At 40.9% G+C, this 11,643-nt stretch overlaps 1 protein-coding gene across 2 annotated transcripts in view; it reads left to right on the top strand.

Annotated features, from left to right (window-relative positions):
- The window catches only part of Gk (glycerol kinase), an 80,226-nt gene that overhangs the window by 27,184 nt on the left and 41,399 nt on the right, over window positions 1–11,643 (top strand). Inside the window, exons 4-6 of one of the 2 annotated variants that reach the window (XM_013354670.2) lie at window positions 1,953–2,030; window positions 7,851–7,934; window positions 11,234–11,310. In XM_013354670.2, coding sequence (XP_013210124.1) covers window positions 1,953–2,030; window positions 7,851–7,934; window positions 11,234–11,310 — 239 coding nt within the window. The remainder of the gene's footprint in view (window positions 1–1,952; window positions 2,031–7,850; window positions 7,935–11,233; window positions 11,311–11,643) is intronic. The other variant, XM_005369737.2, reaches the window with a different exon arrangement.

Below are 11,643 nucleotides of genomic sequence, written 5' to 3'. Positions count from 1 at the left end.
GAGTTCGAGACCAGCCTGGGCTACAAGAGCTAGTTCCAGGACAGGCTCCAAAACCACAGAGAAACCCTGTCTCGAAAAACCAAAAGAAAAAAAAAAGAGTTTTCTAAAAAAAAAAATGAATTTAGGGTAAAACAACAATGGGTTGAGTCACAGAAAAAGCTCACTGGCTTTGCATTAGACCTGTGCACAGTAATAAAGATAACTGTGGCCCAAAGAGAATCCTGAAGAGCGATTTCCGTGGACTTTGGGTGTCTGCAAGGAAAGCAGTTTCACTTGGCACGGAAGAATGAAATTAAGACAGAGGAGAAAGAGGGAGTGGTTAGAGAGAAATCCTGGACCAAAGAATCGGATGGAAATAGCTCTAGATTAGATTCTCAGTATGAGTCAGAAGGAGCCAATAAAGAAAGGCTGTGTGACGGACATGTGACTAGAGGGGGTTGTGACTAAAAAGAGCAGCCAGCTGACTTACAGGGAAATCAACAATGAGGAAATGGACTCTTAGTTGGGAATTCCCTGTGGTGCCACCTTGTGAAGTTTTCATCTTAAAGCAAATATCACTTTCGCAATATTCCCCTGTAGCCACCCATTGCTGGGCTCCTGCTTTTGTGCCCTCTGAGATGCCAAGGATTTCTCTCAGCCTGCTCAGTTCAGTCTCGTTGTCTGCGACAGTCACTGTACTCTGTACTCAGTGCTGATGACGGCAGCAGCTCGGAGGGACCTTTATTCAATGCTTAGTTCTACCAGACATTTGCTTTAATGTGTGGGGACGTATTATTAGGTGGGGACTTTGAATTTACAAGAAATAAAACTCTGAGGAGACAAAATAAGGGGACTCTTAAGATTGGAATTTAAACAGCAGCTGTTTGGCTTTGGTGAGCCTAAGTGTTACTGAATATTTCCTTAATATTGCTTCCTCTTATTAGTGTATTTTTGGGGGTTTTCGAGACAAGGGCTCTTTGTAGCTTTCGAGTCTGTCCTGACACGCACTTTGTAAACCAAGCCAGTCTCAGACTCACAGAGATCTACCTGTCTCTGTTCCCCAAGTGCTGGGGACTAAAGGCATATACTACCACTGCCTGGCTTCAATTTGTAAAGACAGCGTGTGGTGGGGGTGGGGGTGTGTATATACCGTGACGTGTGTGCAGGCCACAGGACAACTTGACGGAGTCTTTGTAGTTCGCCTTTCCTTTATCTTGATTCCAAGGATCAGAAACTTAAGCCATCAGACTTGTGTGGCAAGTACCTTTACCTTCTGAGCCATCTGGGCCTGGCTTGAGACAGTGCCTCATGTAGCCCTCAAATTTCCTATGTGGCCCAGACTGACTGTGGCTTCTGGTCTCCCAAGCACTGGGGTTGCGGACACACCTTCCTACTGCCATGCTTGACTGTGGCGGTTTTCCTAAAATGATGCGTGCACATATGTACCCATACAGGAAGGGAACTTTCTCGTAACCAGTAGTCAGCACATGAGTTAGTTCATTGTTGCACCTAATCATAAATTGGTCATTGTAAATGTGTGAAGTTATTCCTTCCCTTGAGACAATTTGGAACCTTTTCTTCGTAATGATATGGATCCATGTCACGTGTGCTTCAAGTGCAGTAGGAGGATTCTGTAGGATTAAAAACTATACATTGCATGCTCATTTTTCCCAGAGGCATTTAACGAAAAAAAATCAGATACCGCTACAAATATTCCAGATGGAAGGCTGAGCATGGTGGCATATGTCTTTAATCATGGCAGGCTGGAGGCGGATGTGGCAGTGTGTAGGGGAGTTGGTCTCTGTTAATTCCAGGTCAGTCTGTCTACATAGGGACTTCTAGGCTCCATAGTGAGGCCCTGTCTCAAAAAAAAATCGCAAGTTTTTAAGAAGTGTTCATTGTTCCTGTTATCCTGAAGTAATATTTAACATGTTTAATTGTCTCCTTCCTTCTGTTTCACTTTTTTGTTAAAGCCATTGGTGTGAGCAACCAGAGGGAAACCACGGTGGTCTGGGACAAGCTGACTGGAGAGCCTCTCTACAATGCTGTGGGTAAGCCATCATGCCGAGGTGCAGCACATGGCCTTGATCCATTCGCAAAGGTGTTAACACGCAGTCATCTGACTGGAAAACCATATGTTCATGTTTCCTGTAATCTGAGGAGGTGGGCGGCAGAGTTCTCTTAAACTTTTCAGATCATAGTTATTCATGTGTTGAATTAGCTCTATCCCTTGCTCTCTCCTTCAGCTGACTGTTTGTATCATATAAGAGGGTGGGTAATTCCAGAAGTGTTTGCTGACCCCCCCCACTGTGTTTCTGCCATCTAGAAGAGATCTTTCTCCCTCCTATCTTGAAAATTCAAAATTGCAAGTGTTCAAAATTATCTATCAACTATCTGTATATTTGTACTTTCTACCTAAAAATTTGAACTCTTATTAAGATAAATTATCAGAATTTTAGCTGCTTCTGTTATAGATTTAATCGTTTTTTTCAGGGTATACCAACCTCAAATGTCTCAAGCATCTTACTTTCGGGTGTCACATCTTAGATGTAAATGTCTGAGAAGATGCTAGTATTATCCTTATCCCGTGACAGGTGCAGAGCACTAAACAATACTGCTCCTTCCTAAAAGGAAAGTTGTGCTCTAAATCTGTGACCATTAAAAGATTTCTGTCACAAGTAGCAAATCATGCTGGCTATGACGGCACATGCCTTAAATGCCAGCACTGAGGCAGGAAGATCTTCTCAAGTTCAGAGCCAACCTGGCTTACACGGTACATTCGAGGTCACCTAGGGCTGTAAAGGAAGACTGTTTCAAAAACCAAACACAAATGAAAAGAAACAAACAAAATGAGAAAAGAAAAGCTAATAATGTGTGATTATTATAATAAGTTATAAAAAATGGAAACAGTGATTTTTCAAAAAGAAGGAAAGGAATATGAAACAGGAAGGGGGAGCAAATAAAAAACATAAACCTAAACACGTCTATGGTAAAGGACAGGATTTTTCTGTGCGGTGAAAGCTATTAGTTGAAACTTGTAGTTGGTTCCTGAGAGAGTGCAGTACAAATGAAGAGAAGAAAAACTGGCAAGCCATCTCAGGCTAGGTGCGACCGTGTGCCTTACCCTGGAGAGTTCCCAAGCAGGACGGAGGTGACCATTCTTGTTCTTTGAGAAGCCCGCTCTCTAGGTTGTTTCTCTTTTCCTTAATGCCTCTTAGCACTCACTGTGCTTAAAATCTGTATTAACAGAACCCCAACCCTGTTTCACAGAAGACATGATAGAAAAATTTTAAAAAGTAATTTGAGTTTGTGAGAACGGGAGTTAATTCGGTAATATTAAAGGAGGAAAATAGCTTTTTGCTTTATATGAGACATTAAATTTCTGAATGAAGCTATTTTCTAGACAACTAGAAATTAGATTGTTTTGAAAGTTATTTATTTATTGTTTTGAAAGATTTGTTTGAAAGTTTTTCTTCCATGTATTTATTCCATTTCTTTAGTTATTCTCAGGAGAAGGCAAGCCTGCATTCTGTGGCAGGCATGTGGAGGAAAGAGGAGAACTGGCTGGAGCCAGTTTTTTCCTTTCACCTTGTAGAGATCAAGGCTCAAACACAAGTTGTCCAAGCGCTTTTTCTCCCCTGAGCTCTCTTGATGGACCTTGCTTGTTTCTAAGCCAATGTTTTATGTAGTCCTCGCTGGTCTTGAACCTACTACTCTGCTAAGGATGACTTTGAAATCCTGACCTTCCTCCTTCCACCTCCCGAGTGTTTGGTTTACTGGCATGCACCAGCACACTTGGCGGTAAATTGCTTTCAATGCAGATTTGAAAATTTTCAGCACAGATATGTTCATCTCAACTAATTGTGGATGATTTCATTATAGGAATGAATATACAATGAAATTCAAAAGCGTGGCTAGATATCTGCGTATGTTCCATGTTCTGTGGTGGCCCCTAAATATATCTCAACAAACCAAGGAGGCTTGTCATTTACCTTTGTGTCACAAGTGAAGAGTAGGAATCTGTCTAATGTGTCTAATATCCACTTATGAATGAGTACATACCGTGTTTGTCTTTCTGTGTCTGGGTTAAGGAAACAAGGAGAACCCTAAAAGAGACATACATGGATCCCCTGGGATGGGGAAATAGACAAGATCTCCCGAGTGAATTGGGAGCGTGGCTAGGGGAGAGGGGAGAAAAACATGAGGGATCGGAAAGGTTGAACTGGGGGAAGGACAGAGAGGGAAAGAAAGCAAAAAGATATCTTGATTGAGTGAGGGAGCCATTATATGGTTCGTAAGAAGCTTGGCACTAGGGAAATTCCCAGGAATCCTCACAATGACCCCAGCTAAGAATCTAAGCAATAGTGGAGAGGGTGCTTTAACTGCCCTTCCGCTGTAGTCAGATTGATGACTACCTTAATTGTTATCATAGAACCTACACCCAGTAACTGCTGGAAGCAGATACAGAGATTCATAGGTAAGCACTGGGCTGAGCTCCTGGAGTCCAGTCATAGAGAGGGAGGAGCAGTAATATGAACAAAGGGCTCAAGACCGTGATGAGGAAACCCACTGAAACAGCTGACCCGAGCAAGTGGGAGCTCAGACTCCGGACTCACTGAACTAGGCCCTCTGAATGTGGGTGATGGTTTTGTGTCGTGGACAGTTTGTGAAGCCACTGGCAGTGGAACCAGTATTGATCACTAGTGCATGAACTGGCTTTTTTTGGAGCTGATTCCCTACGGAGGGATACCTTGTTCAGCCTAGATACAGGGGAGAGGACCTTGGTCCTGCCTCAAGTGAGGTAACAGACTTTGTTGACTCCCCATAGGAGGCCTCGCCCTCTCTGAGGAGTGGATGGGGAGTGGGTGGAGGAAAGGTGGGGGCAGCGGGAGGACGGGAAGGAGAGGGAGCTGGGATTGGTATGTAAAATAAGATTGTTTTAAAAATTTCAGAAGAGTAGGCATTTGGGTGCTACAACTCCTGGAAAGAACTAGAGGATAGAAATCAATCAGAAAGCAACTGCTTCACCGTTACAAGGTTAGATTCTTCCGCCAACTCCATTTCATCTAGGGAAACATCAAGGTATTATCCATCCATGTAGGTTTCAGCTGAGAGTCTCATCATGGTATTAAATATTTAGCAGCTTTATTCAAAAAGAAGATCAGATGGGATTAGTGGGAACAGAATCAGATTGCCCCATGGATTTGTGGTCAAGCTTCTTTGGCGTGTTTGTATCATAACTTGATGTGTGTGCTTTTCATTTTCTCTATGTTCATTCAGGCTGCTAGAACCAAAATACCATAGACTCGGTGGCTTTTTTAAGCAGATTTGTGTTTCTGCTAGTTGTGGACTTTAAAAGTTCGAGACTGAGAACAAGGTGCCGGTTGATTTGGTCTTGTGAGGGCCCCCTTGCCTGTCCTGTGTTTTCATACGGAGGAGAGCAGAGCGCAGGAACGCAAACTCTTTGCAGCTTTTTGACAAGTGCACTAATCCACTTTCTGAGACTCTGTGGTTGATCTAGTCATTTCCCAAAGGCTTTCCATCTTAATTCCTTCAAGTTTGGGGCTTAGGAGTTCGCTATGATTGTTTTCTGTTATATTCAGTCCGAAACAGTCATGGTGGTACATTGATCCAAGTACTTGCTTGGGGCATGGAGCCAGGGAGATCAGGAGTTCAAATATATTCAGTCTACATATTGCATATATAGTGATGTATGTCTGAGGGCAGCCTAGGCTGTATGACTGTAAACAAAACAACAAAATCAGCTCCCAACAGTTTTTTCTTCCTTTTCCTCTTCCTCTTGTAGAGCTCCGTCACTCTAGCCAGTTCTTCTCATTTTCCTGTTTTTACTCAACTGAATTGGATAAGTGACGAACAATATTATGAACGGGTGAATGAGAAGAAAAGTTTGTATATTTCTTTTTTAAAATTGCCCGAGGTGGCTCATTGGGTGCCTACTGACTTGCATTTGAGGCCTGGGATGAATGTGTGGAAGGAGAGAACCAACTTTGCAAGTGTCACATGACTTCCACACACATGCCGGGCACACGCGCGCGTGCGCACACACACACACTGAATGGGAAATGTAATAAAAATGAAGAGAAAGTCCCTTTCATGCGGCCTTCTTTTTTCCTATATGTGTGGTAAATAGTGAATATATTTACCTCTAGTATAGTAATGGAGAAAATAAGATATAAGAGTCATAGGATTCAGTGGTGGCCATGGCATAGGTTTATCCAACAAATCAAATACCGATAAAGGCTATGCTTACTTGCAATAAAGCTGTGTGCTTACTGGTATCTTTTCCAATTGTAAACAGAGGTGAAAATTCAGTGGGTCCCATAGCTATATATAACCTACTGCTAGATGTCCATACATACATACATATATATATATATATATATATATATATATATATATATAAATTCTGATCTATATTAGCCTTAGTAAGGTATACTCTATTGCAGTATCTAAGGAGGACTGTCATTTTGCAGCACTACTTCTCAGGCACTCAAGTCTGTCTTGGCATTTTGGCTTTTATGTACTAACAGCTAAAGCTGATTTCAGATTCTGCATGCATATGCATTTGTATACATACACACATACACACACACACACGGAAGGAGATGAATAGGTTTTAATTTTGCTGCCTTTCCTACTCACTATTTTTTTTTGGCTCCATCTGTTATTGAAAATGTCATCGAATGAGGGGCATAGTCTCTTCTCCCTTGTATATGACCTTTTAACCAGCTTAATTAATGGCTTACCTACTGGCATTTACAATTCTTACATCACTGAAGGGGAAGAAGCCAGTAACATTTCGTAAACTTCTGATGGTCGTTGCTTATGGTGTGCTGGATAGCATGGAGCCTCCCCTTCATCTTAGCACACTACAAACAGATCAGGCCAAACCATCTCACAGGAGATGGATTTGCTCTGTGCTTAGCCAGCCAGATACAGGTGATTCCTAGGGATTTTTCCATTTTCATTTTCTTAGATGTGTTTATTGCTTCTTGTTGTGATGGTTAGCCAAAATTGTGCAGATTTCTGATTTATTATTCGATTTCCTCTAAAGATAATGATATCTTCTGTACTGTGTATATCACCCAAGAATGGCTCATAGAGATTGAGGCAACTACATTTTTTTCATTCATAAAACTCTTTTATAAGGACAAACTAAATATATTAAATGTGACTTTATTCATACCATCCAAATTATTTTGTATACTATTCATTGGATGGTCCGGAGCATTGAAATTTCTATTTACTTAGTCTAAATAAGGCCATTAATACCTTTTATAAGGAGTTTGTATAGTATTCTGCACTCCATAGAGTTTATTTCCCCACTATATATTCTTTTATAACTTTAAGAATTAGCAGTTCCCTATTCCCAGTAGACAGTGCTGTTCCTGTCTGTGGGAAGGATTTTACTTCCAGCAACCCAATGAGAAAAGTACTTTCTTGGGGTTGTGCCTTCCCAAGATAGCTCTTTCATGGCCTGCAGTAGAAGACCACAGCAGGGACTGGAGCATGTTTTTTGAACACCCCCTGAAAATGTGCTCTCATGCGTGATTTGAGTTCAGTGGTTTTTTTTGAACTAAGATGCACGTGTGTTGCCACATGGGGAAGAATCTTTCTGAACAAGAAACACATACTTCCATGTCTTCATCCACATGGAAAGTGCTAGTGAACCAGACATTCCGGCCAGATTTCCTTCATTCCCTTCTACTCCAGGTCTCTTCCATTTCTTTTTCTACATCCACACGTGTAGAAAACACATTCATGCTGGGGAACTTGCCCGAGTGATCTATCGTTTCCTTGAACCTGGCTGTCTCTAGCATGAATTGCCGTTATTTCTCCTAATGCTCCAGCTGCTCCAGTTTCTCCTGGCTCTTCAGTTCCAGTTGCCGTTGCCCCCTCTGGCTCTCCAGTTCCAGCTGCTGGTTCTTCCTCAGGTATTGGTGCTCTGGCTACTGCTCCCTTCCCGACCTTCCAACTCAGACGTGTTGGGGGGAAATTGACTGCCGCTGCCAGATCTGGATCTGTCACTTCTTTTGATCTCAGAAATGACCTACACAAGGAGCTTAGGCCTCCAGCTTGGGGGGTCTTCTCTTTGGCTTTTTGATCTCTTATTCTGCAAATCTAATTCTGCCATCTTAGCTTCTATAATGAGTTTTCTAATTGTTTTGTTCTTAATTCCATTAATTTTGAACATTTGTGAATTGCTTTGGTAGTATATCAACAACCACTGACATCTTTTTCTTTGCCATTTGTACTAATTCATTCCATATACTCTAATTGCCGTATACTCTCTGGTTGTAAGAAACAAAGTAAATATCATGGCAGCGTTCTGCAGTCCTGGAACAGTGGAAGGACTTTAGATGCTATCCACTCCAGCATCTTTATTTAATATGTAGGGGATCTGGGACAAGATGGGTTTGAAAAATTGTATAAGTCACGAAGCTTGTTGATAGAAAAGCCAAACCTAGAGCTTTGGTTTCATGATTGTACATTCAGTGTTTCGATTCTTTGAAGTGAGGATTTAACTCTGTGGATACCACTGTTGTCAAGCATAACTACAAGTCTGGTTAACTAGTCTTCGTGAAAGAGCAATAAAGTCATTGGCCCATTGGCATTCCTAGTGCTACCGTATAGTCAGCGTTTGATTTGGTTTTGAATTAATTATTTGGAGCACATTAATACTCTAATGAACATGCCCTGTGAAAAATATACTTATTTATTAGTATTGTGTTGGAAAATTTGGAATACTCATAGAAAAGTTCTTAGGCATAGGCCTGGCCCAAGGCAGTTATGGTTACATAAGTCTGAAATTTTCGAGGTGGTTCTGTTATGCTTCCTAAGAAAGAACCGCCGCTGTGGAGTTCTGGTAGTGTTTTGGAAAGGAAGGCACTTACTTAAAGACAAATTTGTAGGTTCTCTTCACAGCTCTACTGTCCCAGAATCGTGGAGTATGGGGCCTATCCTTCAGCTCCCCAGTAAGTGTTGTGTCCATTGAGATGCAAGTCAGCAAGGAGTGCTGGTGTAGAGTCAGCGGAGAGCATTTGTCTGGCCTTTGCAAAGTTCCCTGTTCCATCTCTACCCATTCTGTGACAGCCAGGGTGGAGGGGAGGAGCAGAGACAGAGAGAAAGAGGGAGAGCACCAGATGTAGGAGGTTTATATTATCAAAGAGGAGACCAGAAAGCTCCTCTCTTGATTCATCAAGCCCATATAGATAAAACAAGTGTTTCCCAAATCGATCTTAATCCTACCAAGTACAATGAACTCTAGTATTTGCTGTCCTGATCTACCATTTCATTTTTTGAAGAGGTAATCAAAACTCACTAAATTCTTTTTTAAACTCATAGCTGATTGTAGTTCAAAAAACTGAGCATTGAGATGCGCTTGGTAATCGCAGATTTAAAACCTCTCTTCTGAATCCTTCCACTTTCCCCAGTTACTCCTGTTAATCCAATAACATCTGCTAAGGCTGCTTGTCTGTGAGGAAAGTCTATTTTTGTCAACATCACGCAGTACTGTTACTATGTAAAAGGTAGTTGACTTGCCATGGCTGATGGATGATATTGCTAATGGTTTGTGCCCTGACATTTTTATAGAAAACTCAGCTCCAACTTAGTCAAGTGAAAAAACAAGCAAGTCAATTTTTGCTAATGCATCTAGCCACCCAGTGGTAGCTTAGTTTAGGCGTTGATTGGTTCTGAATACAGAGGGTCACTGGTGTCCTCCTGAAGTCTATCTTTTTGGAGGTGGCTCCTGACATGATAGACTCAGATCTCCCGTCATGAAAATAGCAGGCCCAAATCACTCAGTGCCAAACGCAGCTCAGAGAAATGACAATTGAAGGCTGAACATAAATCTCAGTTCAGTGATTTGGCCAAGGAATCCCTTGTGTAAGAACTTAGGGTTCATACCTTACCCTGGAACTTGGGATAGGGAGCTTTCTTATTTAAACCGCATGGCTAAGGATTATGGAAATCTAAATCCCCAAAGGGAATTTGAGATGATGCTTCTGGGATCAAGAGGAGTAGGTGCTGGGCACCAAATGCAGATCTTACCTATAGGCCTTCTATTTTCATGGGTTTTACTATCCTCCTATTTTCTTGGTTGTCATGTGGATCATTTGCTTCCTGCTTTTTATACCGAGAAAAACCAGTATTGTATCCTGGTCTCCAGCTTAAATCTCATGGGAATTGGTACTATCAAAATGAAGCTCAGAGCTATTTAGATAACTAGAATTTATAGAAATTTATTATAGGAAAGAACTGATTTTAAATGAAGAGATCAGAAAAACACAGTTAAACAAATCAAACTATGTACCTGTCAGCATTCAAAAGTGTAGTGTGTAAGCTTGCATTATTTCCCCTAGAGTCCTTTAAATAAACTGTTGGCCTGAGTTCTTTTCAGGAAGCATCTGAGCATAGTTAGCATCCTAAAAATACTCATATACCATGAGTAGATTAAGAACTATAAAAGTTAAATACAATAGACCCTGTCTCTTTAAAAAAAATAGCAAAGCTGCTGTCTGATCACTTATGCAGTCTAGTTTAGACTTTTTAGTGCATTCTGCTCCCCAAGCTTCTGCCCCAAAGCAAAATGAGATATTCTCCCCTTGGAGGTCAGAAAGCAGATAACAGAAATTTATAAAGAAAATGGTGGTCCATTAAAGTAGAGTTTTTCCCCGTGTAGTCCAGCAAAGAAATGGATTGTAATTAAAGAAAATCCTTTAACGTTTTCAGATCTTGCATCCTTCAAAAGACTTTATTATAAAGAAGCCTCCCATCAGGTTCTCTGCTTACTTAGTCCTTGTCACCGTCTCTTCTCCCAAGGTTTCTAAGACATCTATTTTATCCTGAGCTGTGCATTTTGCACTGCCAACTAGCCTGCTCGGCTTTTAGGTCTTCTCTCCACTTGTGTGTTTAGAAAATCCTTACTCTAAATACTTTCTCATAGTTTTTTTTTTCCTGTAAAAATAATGCAAAATAAAAGCTCAAGGTTTGTATTGGTCCTATAATTTGGTCTGTAATTTTGCATAAAAGCTTTCCATTCTCCTCTGTAAATATATTTTCTTCTAACAGTATGTCTATTCATTTCTAATTTTCTAATTTCTGTCCTTTAAAATCTCTAGCATTTTAATTGCTTGTGGAAACTAATCAGTCTCTTATCTGTGACAGTGATTTCACTAAGTTCTCATGCTTATGAAGTTCTTTATATGTATTGTTATATTTTGATCTATAGTGTGGCTCGACCTAAGAACCCAGTCTACCGTTGAGAACCTTAGTAAAAGAATTCCAGGAAATAATAACTTTGTCAAGGTAAGAAATCTCTTCAGGAGTGCACTGTAAGAATGTGTATCTAAAAAAAGTTCACCGATTTCATGAGACAGACTATCTCAGTCTGACAACCTGTGGTACAATGGTTATTTTATACAACTTATAGACTATTTCTTTCAGATAACTGTGGTCAAATCAAGCCTTCACACGTATTTCTTGTTCTCTGGGGAAATGAAGTAACAATACCCCAAGAGGACAGACTGGTAGAGATCATATTGTTCCAGTAGCTTAAATCATATTCCCCAAGGGGTGCTTTCTTTTTTTGGTTTTTCGAGACAGGGTTTCTCTGTGGCTTTGGAGCCTGTCCTGGAACTA

Source organism: Microtus ochrogaster, unplaced genomic scaffold, assembly GCF_000317375.1.
Source record: "Microtus ochrogaster isolate Prairie Vole_2 unplaced genomic scaffold, MicOch1.0 UNK58, whole genome shotgun sequence".
NCBI lineage: Eukaryota > Metazoa > Chordata > Mammalia > Rodentia > Cricetidae > Microtus > Microtus ochrogaster.
Note: the sequence above shows the minus strand (reverse complement) of the source record. Positions and strands in the feature narration are given on the sequence as shown.